Raw genomic sequence first — 20,046 nt, 5'->3', positions numbered from 1 at the left:
GTTGCTTGAAGACGCTTCACCTCTCATCCGAGAAGCTTCTTCAGTTCTAAGGGTCAAATGGTGGACAGTCCCAGATTTAAACCCAGTGGAAGTTTCCTTCACCATTTGACCTTAGAACTGAAGAAGCTTCTCGGATGAGAGGTGAAACGTCTTCAAGCAACTTAAAGAAGTCCAGACGCTTTTCTTTCCAAGCTCCTTAGACTACGATGACCTGGATGACTGAGAACCTTCACAGACCTCTCATCTGAGAAGCTTCTTCAGTTCTTTTTTGTTTTGGGTTTTTTTTTTTGCCTGTCCCATTTGGTTCTTTAGAAAACATTTCTGATGGCTAAAGGGCAAGAAAGATGCTCAGCAGATTTACTTTACCAAGTGGATCACCACGGCCTTGCCATATTGGTCCGTTTGACCTTTTTTGTAATTATTTATTTAGTAGTTTGTGTCTGTGAGCACCAGTGTATACACCCGTGTATACACCCGTGTATACACCTGTGTCCATACCTGTGTGGTTGGGCATGTTTGGATTCAAAAGGTTTCTCCAACTAATGATTTGCTAGAGGGTGCGGGGAGCCATAGCCCCCCCCCAGGACATGAAGCAGGCACGGAGAAGATCCAGGCCCGAGACATCCAGAGGTCCCCAGAGCATGAGAGCCCACGGAGGACCATCTGAGGGGCAAGTGTGCCACCCTTCTGGAAAGAACAGAGGAGAGCCCCAGATGTGGGGTCACCCGGCAGCCATGGTGCAGAAGGGGGCTTCAGTAATGTGCCCCCGGGCTCTGCCAGCAGCCAGTCGTGCCAGAGTGGACCGAGCCCCAGGCCCAGAGGTCCTAGGACCCCCCAGCCCCCAGAAGGGGCCCGGGCACCTGACCCTGCCAAAAAGCCACCAGAAGTGAGCCGGTACGTACCTGAGCACCCAGCTCCGGACACCGTGAACCTCCGAGGCCTGAGGGCTTCAGCCACCAGTAGGGAGTGTGGTGGGGAGAGATATTCTGAGAGAGCTGGACTCTAAGACTAGACCTGACACAGACAAACAGGCACACACAGACACAAACGTGCATTCCCACCCTCAAGCACACATATACAAATACTAACCAACGTGGAGACAGATATGGACACAGTACACACAATCACACTCCCCAAACATACTCTATACGCCAGGTCAGGTATCTACTGTCACGGCGAGTGAGATGAGCCGTGTGGAAAATAAAGGAGGATCCCGAAACAAAAAACCAAGGAGCAGAAGAGTCCAGAACACAGGAAAACACATCAAGAAAGGAAACCAAACTGAAGCTCAACAAGAGTCCACGAACAGACCAAAAAACACAAGAACACAGGTCAACACAAAACAAGGCCATTCATGAGTCCACAGTAAGTCAGGGGGTCGACCCGGAGGTCGGCCATACGGGAACCAAAACAGGTCAGGGGGCCGGCCATGCACACGGCAACGGGCAAACAGTTCAGGGGGCCGACCGTGCACCCAGCAACGGCGGCGACGGGCAAACAGTTCTGGTGGCCGACCGTGCACACGGCAACGGCGGCGACGGGCAAACAGTTCTGGGGGCCGACCGTGCACACGGCAACGGCGGCGACGGGCAAACAGCTCTGGGGGCTGGCCACGTGGAAGGCAGTGGCGGCCACTGAGCAGATCCGGAGGTCGGCTGCGATGCCAGCAGCGACGACGATCCCTCCCAGGAGGCCGACCACGACGGCCATGACGCCCAGAGGCCTGGAATGCGGCTGGCAGAGGCGAAGCGGAACAGGAGGGGTCGGGTTACATGACGGCTTGGCAACCGCAGGGCCAGGCGTGGACGAAGACGCAACCGCAGGGCCAGGCGTGGACGAAGACGCAACCGCAGGGCCAGGCGTGGACGAAGACGCAACCGCAGGGCCAGGCGTGGACGAAGACGCAACCGCAGGGCCAGGCGTGGACGAAGACACAGAGGCCGGGCCAGGCGTGGACGAGTCTGACGAGGCCGGGCCAGGCGTGGACGAGTCTGACGAGGCCGGGCCAGGCGTGGACGAGTCTGACGAGGCCGGGCCAGGCGTGGACGAGTCTGACGAGGCCGGGCCAGGGGAAGACGGCAGCGAGACGGCTGCTGCAGGCGTGGATGAAGCTGCGGCTGCTGCAGGCGTGGATGCGGATGCGGCTGCTGCAGGCGTGGATGCGGATGCGGCTGCTGCAGGCGTGGATGCGGATGCGGCTGCTGCAGGCGTGGATGCGGATGCGGCTGCTGCAGGCGTGGATGCGGATGCGGCTGCTGCAGGCGTGGATGCGGATGCGGCTGCTGCAGGCGTGGATGCGGATGCGGCTGCTGCAGGCGGGGATGCGGATGCGGCTGCTGCAGGCGGGGATGCGGATGCGGCTGCTGCAGGCGGGGATGCGGATGCGGATGCTGCAGGCGGGGATGCGGATGCTGCAGGCGGAGATGCGGATGCTGCAGGCGGAGATGCGGATGCTGCAGGCGGAGATGCGGATGCTGCAGGCGGGAGGATGTGCTGTCTGGGTCCTCCAGGACCCTCAGCTAACGAGGTGTGGTGCTGGCTGGGCTCCTCGGACCCACCAGCAGACGTGGCATAAGGCTGGACGGGCGACTCCGGCCCTCCAGCTGACAACACTAAAGGCTGGCTGGGTTCTCCTGAACCCCCAGCTGACGACACTTGAGGCTGGCTGGGCTCCTCCGAACCCCCAGCTGACGACACTTGAAGCTGGCTGGGCTCCTCCGAACCCCCAGCTGACGACACTTGAAGCTGGCTGGGCTCCTCCGAACCCCCAGCTGACGACACTTGAAGCTGGCTGGGCTCCTCCGAACCCCCAGCTGACGACACTTGAAGCTGGCTGGGCTCCTCCGAACCCCCAGCTGACGACACTTGAAGCTGGCTGGGCTCCTCCGAACCCCCAGCTGACGACACTTGAAGCTGGCTGGGTTCTCCCGAACCCCCAGCAGACCACACTTGAAGCTGGTTGGGCTCCTCCGAACCCCCAGCTAACGTGGCTTGAGACTGGACGGGCTCCTCGGGCCCTCCAGTGGAAACAGACACTGAGGCAGCAGGTACGCAGACCTCTGCCGGTGTGGACACTGGTTGGAACTGAGCAGCACAGTGGCTAGACTCAGGCAGCAACAGTGGGATGCAGTCCTCAGAGGGCTGAAAGTGTTCCCCAACACACTCAGCAGAGGACGGAGGCGGACGGGTGAACTCACTTGAGCTCTCAGGGGGTGCTGAGAGCTGAGACTGCTCTGGTGAGTTCCCCGGTGAAACTGCTGGAGCTGGCGTCTTGACCTCTAGGGGTCCAGAGTCAGCTGGTGAACGACACCCAGCCTCTGGGGAGGCCCTAGAGGGAGTAACGGTCTCTGAGGTGGCCAGCTTAAGAGAACCAGCAGATGTTGTGGTGAAGTGTGTTCCCTGCTTAGAATGAGATGGTGAGGATGGTGACTGAATGAACGGGTGGGTAGGCTGCTGAACTGGTGGTAACTGAGCTACAAGTAGCGAAGTTGTAACAGGTGGTGGAGTGGCAGACTGAACTGAGGGCAGCGCGGCTGCTGACTGAACTGAGGGCAGCGCGGCTGCTGACTGAACTGAGGGCAGCGCGGCTGCTGACTGAACTGAGGGCAGCGCGGCTGCTGACTGAACTGAGGGCAGCGCGGCTGCTGACTGAACTGAGGGCAGCGCGGCTGCTGACTGAACTGAGGGCAGCGCGGCTGCTGACTGAACTGAGGGCAGCGCGGCTGCTGACTGAACTGAGGGCAGCGCGGCTGCTGACTGAACTGCTAACTGTCCTGCTAGCTGTGTTACAGACCCCACATTAGACTGTGGTGAAAGTGTGGATGGGAAAACATGGTCAGGAAGCACTGTTCCAGTGGGGTTTACAGCTTCCCCTGAATAGATCAGTGCAGATGAAAAAGAGTCCAAAACATTTTCCTTCTCTACACTCATAGTCTTAAACTCAGTAACCCCAGGCTTAGAAACAACAGTGTGAACACAGTCATTAACACAAAACGTAGGCTCAGAAAAGGCGGTCTGTGGCGCAATGGCCATGGGTGAGACAGAAAAATCATTGTTAGCGTCAGAAGGCACACAAAAAATAGCTCCAGAAAACACAGTCACTGAATCTGACGCAGCAGAAAAGGTGTCCCTTTCACTCACCACAGCCGACTGCTTACATGTCCTTACATCCGGCTGTGGGGTGCCGCGCCGGAGGCGCGAACGTCGCTTCCTTCTTGGAGACTGCTCCGACGGACCGGGTAATTCCTCGTCCGGCCGGTCGGACGGCACGTCCTCCATTGAAGCGAGTGGGCGAGCGGCAGCGGCGGGAGGGTGAAGGTGAAGCTCGTAAAGAACAAAATTCTGTACGAGCGGGTGCAATGAGTCCAATAACCAGGGGTAACTGGAAATAAGGTGTTGTAGGTCGGCTTCCACAGTGTAAAGAGAGGCTTCTCCCTCATGCTCTAACAACTGGTAAATTAATATAGAAGCAGAGTTGATAACGGCCTCCTGAAGCTCCCTCGGTGGACTGAATGCCGCTGGATCCATATCTGGCTGGTCCGTACTGTCACGGCGAGTGAGATGAGCCGTGTGGAAAATAAAGGAGGATCCAAACGCAGGCACTTGTACAGGTGTGAGGGTGGTTTATTAAACAACAATGAAATGGACAAACGGCGAACGGAGCAAAGACTAAACTACACTGGGAACAAACTAACTACAGAACACGAACCTGGACATGAATGAGAGCGGGCGGAAACAGATTACGACGGATGACAGCAGGGCGAACACACGGATGAGACATGGTGGATACACAGACGGACCAGCAACAACAATGACTAAAGACGTGACTTAAATACACACAGAGAAACACAAGGAGATTACACACAGGTGGTGGACACAGCTGGGAGTAATTAACAAGACGAGACAGAGGTAAAACTGAACACACTCACATGAGACGCAGACCTTCACAATAAAACAGGAAACAAGAACACTACACCGAGACGCAGACCTGACACTGAGAAACAGACAGAAAATGACACATAGAACTAAACCCACACCAAAACATGAGAACACAAATCCTAAATATCAATAAACAGAAACATGGAACTCAAATAACAATAATCACCATCACCACAAAATGAGAAAACAATCCAAAACACCAAGATAACTGAAACACAAAGTGCCAGAGAAACATAAAGAACAATCCATAATGCAAAAGTAAACCAAAACATAATAAACTCAAAATACTGGGTCCAACGGACCCAGAACCGTGACATCTTCACCCCCAGAGGGGGAATCTGCCCCTAGACCCAGGAGATGTTATCCTTTTCCCTGGGGTGGAGACAAGTGGACCGCCCCCGGTCCCATAGCAGCAGGGAGGCCCCGCATCCCAGACCCCGACCCGACGGCCAACTCCTCCTCCCAGCCCCCCCCCTGCCCAATGTCAAACAGAGAACGGGGGGTTTGTGAAGCTTCTTCAGTTCTAAGAGCAAACGGTGGAGAGTCCCAGATTTTTAAGCCCGATGGGAGTGTCCCCCAAGGGGGTCATGGACCCCCTATTTATCCTCTAACTAGTCACACGTGCCAAGGTGTGAAAACGGGTGTGGGTTACTCCCCCCTTAGGGGACACTCCCATGGAAGCTACTGCATGCACATGAGATTCCTTTTGACCCAACAACACTTTTGGTTTTTTTAAATAAAACAAATAAGGCAAAAATAAGGTTACGATAGGTTTGAGAGCTAGGTCTGCCTGGAGATTTTGAGGCCTGCAGCAGAAATAAAGAGTATGCTGCTGCGCTCTCATCACATCTTTCTTACTCCTCATCACTGGTGTTTTTCATACTCAAACTTCAAACCCAACTGATTCAAATAAAACTGTTAAATCAAGTAAAAACCGTTAAATGTTTGCAATTGATGTCACTTGAGTCAGTTGGGTTTGAAGTTTGAATATGGTGATGAGGAGTAAGAAAGATGTGATCAGGCCTCAGCAGCTTGCTCTTCATTTCTGCTGCAGGTCACAGGCCAGAATCCCTGGGCAGACCTAGCTCTCAAACCCTCTGATGAGACCTGTAGACACAGAGTCATGGATGGTAGGGTTTAAATGACTGGTAACATTTATAAGCATGTTTTTGTGCCCCTCAGAATCAAAGAAAATATTAATAATTGCAGAAAAGAAAGGACATTTTAAAAAAATAAGTTCAATGTGTTTGAAGTGCAGATTTTCAGCTTTAATTGAAGAAATGTATTTGTCCAAAAAATAGACCCAAGTGTATTCAGTCAGTGGCCACAATTCCACTGAAATGTTTTCTTTAAATTCATTTCTATATTTAGGCATGAAAGGACACAAGGGTGCACGGCAGGTAAAATAAGTATTGAACTCGTCACCAGTTTTCTGAGTAAATCAATTTCCAAAGGTGCCATTGACATGAAATTCTCGCCAAATGTCAGTAACAACCCATCCGGGCCACACTCATAAAGAAATGAAACTATAGATCTCCATAAATTAAACTATGTGTAATAATGACAAATGACAAAGGGAAAAAGTATTGAACACATGAAGAAAAGGAGGTGCAAACAAGCATGACACCGGCTGAAATCTTTAAATTTATTTCAAGTATATGCGTACGTTTAAAAAAAAAAAAAAAAAAAAAACAGCGCATAGAAACATGAAGGAAAATACTGTCCTCTAGTACAACATGTGCCTAATAAGGACACACACATAATCCACTGATCATCTTGATGTTGACAAGGCTTCAGAAAACCACTGCAGGTAACAGTGATTGTCATTAATGAGAACGATTTATGTGTAAAGAATAAACATTAAAAACAAGTGCCTATGAACTGTTAACACACGACCTGTTGAACCTGCCAGATTGTTTCATGTTGTAACCATTTCAACTCACACAGTTCTGCAAGAAAGTGAAACTGAAATCGCAACCGCATTTGCCAGTTCCTGTCATTTCACCACAAAGACGTGTTCTGCAAGGACTGAATGTGCTGAAGAAGTCACGTACTGCTTGAAAAAGATACTGTATAACCAATCAAGTGTTTGCCTTATATGGGATTATTTTGAAGCTTCTGGAAACTTATGTGACCCCCTTTGCTTACAATAAAAGAGTGAGGCAGACGCAGAGGAGTTGGAGTTGCTTGGACAGGCAGTGGCAGCACTGCACTCTGCCAATGCGCTCCCCTTGCAAGTAAAACGTGCTACATCAAAACAGTTCTTTCTTCTTACAAAAATGAGGAATTTTATCCTGGTTGCTTTGACATTTCACCTTCTGGTGGTCACAGTAGTAGAGATTAACGGTGATGTAAGTAACTTCTTGTATTTTACTGGATGTATAAAAAATGTATTATTATTAAGCATTTTAAAACATTCATTCAAGTCTTTTATTATTTGTAAAGAAAATATTGCTGTTTTTTGTTGTTATGCAGTCAGTATCTGGTGGTAAAACTATTTTTTCTATTTTCAGTACACATTTGGAGACATAATTTCATTTCCAAGGGGATGTTCCAAAGTGAAAAAAGCTTACAAACACTTTGCTGTTTATGTGGGTACAAAGAATTTATTTGGCCAAGGAGAAGACAAGGACATATTTCACCGCATAAGTATGTATTATTTAAGCTGAAACTATATGAGAAGTACAGTAATCAGTTAACACTGAAACACATAAATGTTAAGATAATGTAAAAATTCTTTGTGAATGCATGTCATCATAATTCTAAATTATTAACTAATACGAATTACCTAAAGGTAAATCAGAATCATAGGGTCTGTTTTCCGAAGTCCAGCCAAAATTTGAACACGGGCCAAATGTGGCTCGTGTTCAAATTCAGATAGACAGCAGTTCATAACTTCTCACCTGAAGTTCAGTTCCCCTGATACTCGGACCGCTTCAGGTCTTTCCTCCTCCTGCCTCACCTTTCCGTCATCCACCTGCCAGCCTCCACCACTTGCTAATGTTACTGAATCTGTGGAAGCTCCGCCATAGCCACCACCAAACAATTTAGTTATTTTTACACATCTGCCAGCATCTGGCCAATCCAACACCTTTTATTGTTTATACCGTTATATATATATATATATATATATATACATATATAAAAATAATCGGTCCATAAAAACAAAAAATCACCATCGGCCTACCGGGAAAATGCCCGGTATGCTCGATGGCCAGTCCAGCTATGGGCACTACAAGACGAAACATGCAAACTACGACAAGCTAACTGGGAAAGAACCGGGTGAATTTTTTAAGTAACTTGAAGCTGTTTTAACGGCACAGCAGCACTTTTTCACAAGAGCCCGTGAGTCAAATGAAAATGCCACAAAGGCAAGCTACGAGGTGGCAACGCTGATTGCCAAGTAACAACCCTAGTCTGTAACAAAGTCAGCAAAGAATGAGTTAAAGCTATAAAACTCCACTGTTTTATTCACCAACAAGTACTCTGTGCTAAATATTTGAAATATGACCATGTTATTAAACCCGTGATGAAGGCTATTAATTATATTCACCCCAAAGCCCTGTGCCACCGCCAGTTTCAACAGCTTCTCAACATCCACGTTGAATACGGAGATGTTGTGTATCACAATGACGTGAGATGGCTCAGTCGGGGGTCTGCACAGCAGTGGTTCTACTCTCTTAGGGAGGAAATCAGACAATTCTTGGCAAAAAAGGGACAACCAACCAACTATCCGATCATGTTTGGCTGGCTGATGTTGGATTTTTAGTTGACATAACATGCTGAACATGCTGAACACGAGCCTTCAGGGGCAAAATGCTGTGGTAACCCAACTGTATCCACACATCAAACCTTTTGGGATTAAACTGCTACTTTTCTAAAGACACCTGTCACAAACGCAGCCCAATACCACACATTCGCTGCAGGAAATAATGACCAGTTTTCCACAGACCAATATCAGTGCGCAAATGAGGAGGTATGTAGCAGACATCTCTTGTCTGGCTGAGGAGTTTCAACACCGCTTTCGGGATTTTGCAGCTGTTAGGAGATCATGCTTTTTTCCTCTCCTTTGTCCGTGGACCCTGATGACACCGAGTATCGCAGTCGGAATACTCGTTGTTTATCCTGGTTGTTGGTTTAAAATTGAAAACACATCCAGTTTTGTTTTTGATATCTGATTCAAAATCAAATAACATATTGTAGTTTTTTGAGGATTTTTGATGGTCAATTAAAAAACTAATGAGCGAGTGATGTACGGATTTATATGGCCCACAATGTTTTGTACTTTTGAATAAGTTAACTCTTAATGTTATTTTCCTGTTCACGTGTTTTCAATTTAGATGTTTAATTTTTCTTCATTTTATATGTTCTTCAAATACATGATTTTGGTAAAAACGTTTAATAATAAATAATTCATAATAAAATTTGTGTTTGAAAAAAGGAAAAAAATATTGTAAAATCGTTCATTTGCATTTAATGTTAATGGTTCAAAATATTTCAGGCTGAATGGTCGGCCCCCACACATTCTCACCTTCCCAATCTGGCCCTCTTTGCGAAAAGTTTGGACACCCCTGGTGTAGAAGTACAGAAATAGCAGTTACATTTATGATACAAATGGAAATATGAAAAAAAAAAAAAAGCTAATGAAACAAATCAGACATGGTAACAGTCTTGCTGTCAAATTATTATAACGTATTTCTAACAGTTTCTTCTAATCATTACAGATAAGCCCATTGATGGTAAATACTGTGTTTTCGATTCTCTCACAAATGAGGAAGAACATAAAAAAGAAAATTATCTGGATAACAAGTTGACACCATCAAGTCAAGCTGACATAATTAAACACATCGAAGTCATGAAAGCTGAGGAAAACTGTGGAAAATATAAACTCCTGAACAACAACTGTGAACATCTTGCAACTTACGTGCGTTATGGAAAAGCATTTGTAAAGCAGGTGTGTGACAATAATATTGTATTACTGTGTTTGCTCGTTGCATGATTAAAAGATTTCAAACTGATAACCAGAGGGTAAATAACCCTCCTTTTAACAATGCGTTTCCTTCTTTTCTATTGCAGCCTGGAACCACGGTACGCTATTTGCTCAAACTGATTCCAGGAAAAACATTACATGATGCAGATGAAGCAATGAAACACATATCAGATGAAGAAGTCTTAAAAAAATTAGAAGAACTTAACAAAAATTCAGAAGTTGAGGATCAGTGTAATAATGCTGTAATGCTTAAGAGTGTTTTAAGGACTCCCACACTTTTAACCTGTCTTACTTTTCTGTGTTCATTCTTTTACATGACATGAAGTCTTCATTGGAAATAAAACAATGAGCAAGATTCTGTTTTGATTGTGTCAAATTCAAGTGCTTCCATGCAGTTCTTATTTGTCTCATAAATGTGGACCCAACACAGACTGTTAATTACTATGCGGTCTTTTGCTCTTTCTCCCAATGCCATTTGGTTCACTACTGTAGACTAAAATCTAAAATGTTATTTAAGGGGGGAGGGGGGGGGGGGTTAAATATTTTTTTAAAATTACATAAATGCAGTGCTAAGGCTGCTGCTTTCAGCCTCTACGTGACTATTTAGACACCTGCTGTAATCAGGTTGTTAGTCACAGCACCACAACACATGACAATGATGTCCATTTGAAACCATATTTTACACAGATTAAATAACCTATGAACCTGTACTCTGGGACTACTTTGTGGTTTTGTGCATGAGTTTAAGCAGACCTGTTGCAATCATTTGTTTTTCTAGATACATATTTACAGTCACTAAAACTAGTTTACATATAAATGTTAAATGTTCAAATGAAATAAATCCCAATAAAATAACTCACAAGCTAATAATATAACAATCAGTGTAATTAACCTGACGCTTCACTAAATTAATAAGCACCTTTTTGTCCTTTAATTGCATGTCTTGCATGCATTTAAAGGACAAAAAAGATATATTTAAAAGGACAAAAACTTAAACCAAAGATAACACAAGTAAATAGAAGCAACATATAAGTAAATTCATATATTTCTTTATTAATTCCATTAATGTTCACATGCCACTGACCAGCCTGCAGGTTTACATAGTAACTCTAGTGGTAAGAGCCCATGCAGATGTAAGAGTGACACTAATAAGCTCCAGTATACAGCCACTCAAATGACACTTACACAAACCGAGGTTACTTGTTCGTAAGTTTAACACTATGCACTACTTTACAAAAGGTTTTTGGTAAAATGGAATGTTTCAGTGACATTTTGTACAATAATGTGTGTAAAAATACATGTGAAGTAAATGCCATTAATATAAGATTTTAAAAGGTGGTGGGTGTCCCTCTGTTTAGCGCTGTCCTCTTCAAATGCTCATGGTGACCTGGATAAACTAAGGAGACAAAGATAATATGCCAAGTGTTACTCTACAACTCTTACACAGTTATCCAGCAATTCTTTTCTTTACTACATCACATTTTTATTGTAATAACTTCAAGAATGTATCTAATTGTTTCAGTTTTCCAGGCAACTATTTCTGTTTGGTTAAGGCGTGTTTTATGTCATTTGCCTTTGCAGCTTCCTGCTGCCACTATAAGAAACAAAGCTAGAAATCAACTGTGCATTACTTTCTGAACATCAAACAGAGACAGCTAGAAACAAGCTGGTAAAAACAGTGAGGGGATTTAGCATTTTTACCAGGATCAGAATCAGAGAGACTTTACTAATCCCAGAGGGAAATTGAGTTGTCATAGCAGCAAATATACAACAAAAATCAAGCACTTATATAAAATGAGTGTAGAAACAGGTAAATATATAGATATAGTAACAAATATACATATAAATATAAACAGGAGAAGTATGTGTGCAAAGTACATACTACACTTGGAAGTTAGTGGGGACTGAGCACTAATAAAGCAAAGCTAATATGTTATGCTAGACTAAAATGAACCCTTTCCCAGCCAGACCAAAGATTTTTGGACTATAAAATATATTTTGTATTGATGAGTTGCTCCCTGGTGGCCATTTAAAGAATGCAAGTATGAATCACTTCCATGCTGGCTTTCAGACTGTATATGTATATATTTTGTAGTCTTTAGGAGATTTGTTTTTCTGTAGCAAATAAAACACTGTTGCTTACAGGTTTGCTATATAACCTTAAAATGTGCCAAGATGTCTACGTATTTCTAAAACATACTGAATATAAAGACAATCAACATCACAAATCTGTAGAAAGGATGCCAAGACTTCTCAGCCACAGGCACTGACATCCTGTTTTGGAACCATAATATGCAGAACAGTTCTATGGGATTGACACACGGTACTGAGGTCCCACGTCCAGCCCAGCCCCTCGTACCAAACTAGGAACTAAACCCATCTATAGTGAAGAAGTAGCTGATATGTTGCTAACACAACACAGCAAGACGTTACTAATAATTTCCATTCAAGTAGGAAAGCCTGAGTGTATAACAAGTGTCAACAACAGTACAGTCAGGATTGTGGCAGCAAGGAATTCACATGGAATATTATTTCCAAGCACAGGATGGCAGTGTTCATTTCCAACATACTTTAGCCTCACTTGCTCAGCTTTAATGCGACTTCCATTTTTAATGTTTCAGCTGGCAAACTAAAGTTCTGTGATGTCATCAAAACACAATTTTACATTTTTGAAAAAAAATTTTTGTAATTGTTTAAAGTGCTTTTAAGTAATCTGTCTGCACAAAAACTGTATTATGGTAAAAGACACATTTAGGTTTGATGAACATATTCACTAAATAATGAACATCTATTTCCTTAAAGACTGACCAAGGCCTTTATCTTAAATTAGTCTCGAGTCTCAGAGAGTTTTTTTGTTTGTTTTTGTAAGAAGGCTTGTTTTGTTGTCTGCCTTTCAAACTAACAGCATCACACTGTTAATTCAAACTCTACACAAATTTCAAATTAAATACCTTCCAGCATTTGGTGACAAAATTATAAACTTTGTGTTTATTTTGACACAAGAAAACGCGGCATTAAAACGAACTCTTCAGACAAAGAAGAAACACCTCAGCTGTAAAAACTTACATCGTCATACTGAAATGAGGCGTTGCCAGTTTGGGTTGTGTCCCTCCTTCGAAAATGATCTGAAAAGCAAAGACAAGACACATTAAAAGTAATCACATGAGTTTTATTACACTTTTTTCTTTTTTTGCTTTTCTGTCATTGTGGGTATTCTTTTTTTTTTTTTTTTTTTATTGTTTTGACAAAGCTGTATGACCATTTAAAAAAAACCTCATGAAAGAACGCAATTTTATGTTGTCTTCTTAATCCTGTTTACAACTTAAATACACATAAAAAAAAAATCTGGCAATATTCAAGGAGCCTAAGAAAGGTCCTCTGTCAAGAATATTTACTGCTAGTTTGTCCAGTTTAATGCATTTCTTGACCGACTCACCGGTGAGGGCGCGGAGCCTCACAGCGCAGCTCACAAACTCATCAAAGGGGATTCTGCCGTTCAGACTGTAGCGCTTCATGATGCAGTTCATAGCCTGAGGGCTCAGATTGTAACCTGAATGAACACACATACATTATCTAATGGTCATAGCACTTAGCTAACATCTACTTTATTGCCACTCTAAAGCCCATGGCAGTCTGTGCATGTATAGTCCATATACACAGAAATGTGCAGGACAAAGTTCAAAGTCCTTTTCCCTTAGAGACCTTCTGGACAGTCTGCACTGTCCAGAGAAGGGTCAGTATGAACTTTTGTAGAATTTTGCACTAAAATATTTTAACTTTAGATAACATCCTTTCTATTTGATGTATAAGGTTTAGAAAAACTTTAACATGTATTTTTACATCAAACAAGGATGCTGGATTCTATCCCTCATCACAGCTAAACTGACTTGTACATATACAGCACCTCTTTGGGATTGGTAAGAAAAGTGGGAATGACTCAAGCAAGCAAAACATGTTGCAGTGCTCCAGTGGACACCTGACTATTGTCAAAGTCATAACTTAATCTTTAATTTGCTCTTACCCATGGAGTTGATGGCCTGCTGCAACTCATGGCCCTCTATTGTCCCACTCTGGTCCCGGTCAAAGGATGCGAAGGTCCCCCTCCACCCATTCAGAGCCTGCCACAGGTCCTTGAACTCATTAAAGCCCATAGTGCAGGACAGGTCCCTCTGAGATAGCAAAGTCAGTCAAGGACCCTTAACACATCACCCAAGTTATGGTTTCCTTTTATAACGCACTGTGTCACGTAGTGTTTTTCCATTAGCAACTGTCATCATATCAGTTAATCCACTAAACATGTCTTTTGGATGATTAGCTGAAGGATACGTCCAACATATTGATCATCAGTCTGCATGTCTCAAGGCTAAAGGCTGTGGAAAGAAACAAAGATCATAAAGATACAACTGACAACTATGTTTAGATTCATCTGGGCAAATATACAAATAGCATTTGTAATTACCCAGCACCTAAAGAGGTGCTGGGTAATAAGGAGATCACCTTTATTAACAGGTATGACAGACCGATACAAACACTGATTTTAATCTGTATACAAGGTAGTTTAAAGATTGAACAATAGCAAACACTAACTGCTCCTCATATGTAACCACAGTTGTGAAGTCACGCAGAAAGAAATGTGAACAAAAGTTGACTAACTACAACAAACCACATTCTCTTACCCCAACACCTACCTCCCCATGTTTCCTGTCTGCATCAACGGTCACATACAAAAAGACTTCAAAAACAGAACTATTATGGGCTGTTCTGTGTTTTTAAGCTATCTCACTGAATTCATTAACAGTGCAAAACAGTTCTCAAGGTCTCGAGGCACTGAATACAATACCAGTGACGGTGGTTAGCACTTAAACTGCTGCTTGCCAACAAGAGAGTTGCTAAATGATTTTTAGAGCAAAGGTTTTTATAACTGTGACCAAAAGTCACACCGCAGTACTATTTAACAAGACGCACAGATATAATTTAGATATAAAATGAAATGACCAAAATCAGTATTGTGTTTGAGGTGCTTTTTAAATTCTAAATAGTCTTTTGCTCTTACGTTGGTATGAGCCAGAGATGCCAGATTGCGTGAGGCAGCGCTGCAGCTCGTCTGCTGAGATCTGTCCATCCTGTCGGGGTTTTATGAAAACACGACAAAGTGGGATACACAACATGGTTAAGTAACTAACAGCTACTTTACAAAGGTTTAAAGAAGCATGAATGGTCACTACATCAACAGTTCATCACGTCCGAAATTAGTGAAGTGATTTGAGACTGACTTTTGTGCGAGTCTCTTACCTGACCCGCAACAGCTGAAAAATAACCATAAAGAGGATCTTGTTGCTGAAAGTTAGAAAGAAAGAAATTAAAGTGAGCGAGATTTAACTGATTCTTCATATTATTCTTCATATTATTCTGTATTTGTAGATACACTTGAGTTCCATAGAACTCTATGTCCTGCTATGAAAATAACAAACTAGACTTTATACAAATTTTACTATTTAAAAAAGTCTCAATATAAATAAACATATTATTTTATGGAGGTGATTTCTTCAATGCTTTTAAATGAAAACCTTTAAATGAAAATAGATGATTTAGATATTTTACAAAAACAACAGGATCCTGAAGGATATCAATATAATATACTAATACTAGTGTATAATAATACACATATAACAGACATTATCTGTCTGTTCATGGGCTTTTTTTACCCACCAACTCCTCCTAAACACTTATTTATTTTAAGTTATTAGTTAAGGACCCAAATATGACACTTTTTAGCCTTTAGCATTAAGGTTATATATAAAGGGCTTTATCAATTAGTATGACATCATCATGTTGCCTAACAATGGACTAAAATGTTTTTAGCAAAGGAATTTTAGCATAAAGGCAGGTGTGGCTCAGGTGAAGTGGATGGTCTAGCGATCGGAAGTTTGTTGGATTGTTCCTGGCTCCTCTAGTCCATGTGTTGAAAAATCCTGGGGTAATACCCCGAAATGCCCTCAATCCATTGTAGTGTGACTGTGTTAGATAAAAGCGCATTATGAATATGTGTCTGTCAACCAACAGTTCAATCATCTAATTACTTCAGCTGTAAAAGTGACACACCTAACAATAGTTAGGTTATGTAGGTTACCAACCTCCAGTTTCAGTCATTTTAAATCAGGATGCTAAATCAATCATGACTGAGTGAAAAAACTTTCTATCAGATCTCCTGAGAGAAACTAAAATGTAACCACAGGATTTATAAACCAAAACCCATCTAGCTGATCATTTCACAATCCTGTTTGCCACTTAAAAGGTTTGAAATGATTCAGTGTATTTTCTAATTTGCGTGGCTGCTTTCTGAGGCCTCATTGAAGAAGATGTGCCATCCTTCTCCAGCACCAATACTTCTGTCATTAATGGACACTGTAATCTAAATAACAGATATATAGATAAATAAAAGCTGCACAACACATGTGGATACAAGCATTACAAGAGACTGTCAAATGGTTTGAAACCATTTGACAGTATAATTAGTATAATTATTAGTATAAATCCAACTGCTTTCGACTACACTGTGAACAAACTGCTATCTGCTCTGATGAGGTGTGGCAGCTTCAGATGTGCTATGGTTAGGATTTTAGAAACAATAATCAGGTTAGAAATATGATCCACTATGAGCTTATTAAATCCTACTTGATGCTACTTAAAGTAAAATGTGATAATATAAGAATCATGGGTATTTGGGTGATTAACACTGTTGCCTCACAACAAGAAGGTCCTGAGTTTGACTCCACCACCTGGTGAGGGGCTTTCTGTGTGGGGTTTGCATGTGCTCTCCGTGTTTGCATGTTTTTTTTTCTTCGATTTCCTCCCCACAACCCAGAGACATCCAGTTAGTGGGGTTACGTTAAATGGTTAATATAAATTGCTAATAGGTGTGAATGTGAGTGCGAATGGTTGTCTGTGTTAGCCCTGCGTCAGGCTGCCGACCTGTCCGGGTAGTAGCCCGCCTCTCGCCTTCGGTACCTGGGATAGGCTCCAGCCCCCCGCGACCCTCATTAAGGATAAGCGGAAGCGAATAGATGGATGTATATATATGTATACATATTGTTGGCTGTGTATTTGCAACACAAATACCTACATCATCTTATACTCTAAGTACCTTTTAAGTAAAAACACCACTTTTGCTTGACTGCGGAATGCATCCTTTATGCAGTCATTAGTACGAATCTAAAACACACAAATACTGCTCGAGTTTCATTTTAAAGCCGAAAAATTCTTTAAGATACTTTGAAACCAAATATATTGTAAAAATGTTTTCATGTTATTTCAAATGGAAACCTTTGTGTAAAGACTGAATTTCTGTCAAACCGTCCAACTTCCGGACTGGTTGGAAAAGATGCCCATCCCGGGACGAAGGTCGGTTGACGGATTATGGCTGTAAAACCGTTTCATCACAATTTAACGGTTTCTTACCATTCCTGGAAATCCACCGGGGCCGGCGCCGTATCCGGGAAAAGCCATCTTATTCCTGTTACAAAACGAAATAAACAAGAATAGTAACGACTCAGAGCAAAACAAATCTAGCGACTGAGGGCGTGTCTGGTGATGTACGCAGGAAAACACCGAGAAGTGAGGTTATAAAGTGCCGCGAAGTACTCCGAAGCACAGATCTAAATGTGAACTTACCTGATATAAAAAGCACGACCTCAGAGAAGAAACAGGCAACTGTGAAGCCTCGGAGGGGCAAATGTCCACTTTCCTCAGTACGAGCCACCACATTAAGTTCTGATTGGTAGGGAGAGGACATGTGACCTCTAATTGACCAATATGATCAAGAGGGCTGGCTGTAAAAGTGAAACCATTCTGCAGTAAATTCATGGATTAAAAAATGTACATCATAAATATCAGTCAATACTTCAGTTTTAAAGTGGTTAACCACCACCCTCGAATTATTTCTAATCATAATTTCACGGTAAAAGCCTTTAGTCACATTTTACTATCCATGAGCTGCTGTACAAAGCTTTTACGTACATACCTGTGATAACAAGATAATATTGCACATTTTATGATGCAAAGTGTCGTGATCTTTGTATTATTTCTGGTTATGTTGTTATTATTCTCTTTCTTCTTTTGTCTGTTTTTGAATGCTGAGTGCTGGGTTTTTGTTGTTATTCACACTTCTTGTTTTGCCAGTGGTTTTCGTCTCTGTGACTGACTCCTATGTTCGCCTCTGTCTGCATCTCTTTGTATGTGTTAGTTTCATTCTGGCCCCTCATTCAGTTCCCATATTGTTTCATTTTAAAGCTTAAATCGTCATGTGATTTTTTTGTGTTGCTATTAATCCCATGTTTTGTTATTTCCCCACCCTCCCTAAGGGTTTTCTCGTTTCTCTTTTTTGTCTCCTCTGTCCTCTGGTCTCATGCTCATGACCCAGAATCAATCATTCAGGTCTGTTTACCAAAATCTCGATTCCTTAAATGCATCTGGAGGACAGAGGAACAGGAAGAGAAATTAAACGGAAAAAAAAATAGGAATGAGGAATAAGAGAAATTACGTTTAGTTTATCCCCCTGCCCTCCCAGTGTGCTTGCTTTCTTTGTTTTCTGGATTTATCTTTTAGCTTAGTTGACATGATTTGTTTTTGTCTGTTTGTTTTGCAGTACTTTGTTCATGAGAGTGAAGTGTTTGCAACAGTAAGTATCCTCAAGACCACAAATGAATCAGAAGAAATGTATTGATAGAAAAAGTTGTTAATGGTTTATAAAGTATAAAGCTACCATAATAATGCCCTGGAGATTTTAAATTCCACTTTAAATTGCTTAAGACATACAGAATGATGTTTTTTTCTTTTTACTTATAGTTTTTCCTGTGATAACTCCTTACAATCTTTCCTTATGTTGGCCCTTCCTTAACGATAACCACTTAAAAATAAATTCTCAGATGTTACTATTTAAAAAATGACTGGATCTGCCAAAAAGAAATAATTTTATTGCTGAAAGCTAGGTACAAAACTAAGAAGTTGATTTTATTTATTCATTTATTTATGCTTTGGCTATTGCAGACAGTGATTAAAATACAGGACTGATCCTTTAATGTAAGGCATTACATCAGAGGCAGAAACAAACAGCCCAATCAGCTTCTTCTCTCAAGGGGCTCATACAGTCATTTCCTCTGCTTCCACCTCCAGTCCAGAGAAAACCCAATCAGAGGCTCCATCGTTTGTTTAGGAGGCAGAAAGGCAATCTGTTTCACCGCTTTAACCTCACACGGCAGTGGACGGTGCTGAAGTTGGAGCTGGGATGCACAGACTTAGTCATGAATGCTGGAATTGGTCACCCAGACCTTCTCTGTGTCTTCACCCTCAGCACTCAGGGAGCCTTGTTTCTGTCATGGTGAGCCACCAAGAAGAAGAGGAGAAGGGTGAAGAAACAGGCGAACTTCCAGCTGTATGTTGCTATAATACAGGTAGGTCTGAGATGTCAGGTTTTTGCAGCTGTAAATGCAGCAGGACAGGTTAAAAAAATGGGAAACATAACAAAAAAGTAGGCACTAAAAATGCATAAAAAGCATATCTAATTATTAAATGACATCATACAGAACCTTACTCATTGAGAGCAAATCTACATGGAACGTATGACGAACATAATATTTTTTAAAAAGAAAAAAAAGAAAAAATAGAAAATGCATGTGTGTTCAGTTGATCACAATGTCATTTAAAAAACTGAACGTGTTTAGATATATGAACTGATAATAAAATAATAGACATATCAGTAAGGATCCAAATCATCATTGTGTAGGTTTATTTCCCAAGAGGAGAGCTAAACAAGTACACATGCTCAATTTTTTTTCTGTCCTTAGCTGCCACATTATGTAACAAAAGTCACATTTAAATCCAAGTAGAGCCCAAATCACTTATTTCTGAAGAATGATTTTGCAAAGACTTACTGTTGGTAGCGTGACTGCTTTCACCACTGGAGTAAATGGTATAAATTACAAATCTTAACAAATTTAATCCTATTTAATGTTGTTTTTTTTGTGTGTGAAACCCCAGACTCCCTGCTATTTCTGTATATTTGTTGTGTGTGTGTATGTGTGTGTGGGAATGTGTGCCAGTATACTGATGACTGCTGACGG

General features: G+C 42.5%; 1 protein-coding gene across 2 annotated transcripts in view; it reads right to left on the bottom strand.

Moving 5' to 3' along the window:
• LOC134636142 (sorcin-like) overlaps positions 1–17,701 on the bottom strand; it is a 58,518-nt gene extending 40,817 nt beyond the window's left edge. Inside the window, exons 1-9 of one of the 2 annotated variants that reach the window (XM_063485982.1) lie at positions 17,600–17,701; positions 17,387–17,441; positions 15,221–15,265; positions 14,982–15,051; positions 14,255–14,298; positions 13,950–14,097; positions 13,365–13,478; positions 12,995–13,053; positions 10,958–11,324 (exon numbers count right to left, since the gene is read on the bottom strand). In XM_063485982.1, coding sequence (XP_063342052.1) covers positions 11,298–11,324; positions 12,995–13,053; positions 13,365–13,478; positions 13,950–14,097; positions 14,255–14,298; positions 14,982–15,051; positions 15,221–15,265; positions 17,387–17,434 — 555 coding nt within the window. In that variant the 5' untranslated portion in view covers positions 17,435–17,441; positions 17,600–17,701 and the 3' untranslated portion in view covers positions 10,958–11,297. Of the gene's footprint in view, positions 1–10,957; positions 11,325–12,994; positions 13,054–13,364; positions 13,479–13,949; positions 14,098–14,254; positions 14,299–14,981; positions 15,052–15,220; positions 15,266–17,386; positions 17,442–17,599 lie in introns of those variants that run through there. The other variant, XM_063485983.1, reaches the window with a different exon arrangement.
• Between the last annotated feature and the right edge of the window lie 2,345 nt (positions 17,702–20,046).

Source organism: Pelmatolapia mariae, linkage group LG10_11, assembly GCF_036321145.2.
Source record: "Pelmatolapia mariae isolate MD_Pm_ZW linkage group LG10_11, Pm_UMD_F_2, whole genome shotgun sequence".
Lineage (NCBI taxonomy): Eukaryota > Metazoa > Chordata > Actinopteri > Cichliformes > Cichlidae > Pelmatolapia > Pelmatolapia mariae.
The sequence above is the reverse complement of the archived record's forward strand: the minus strand, read 5'-3'. Positions and strand labels throughout refer to the sequence as shown.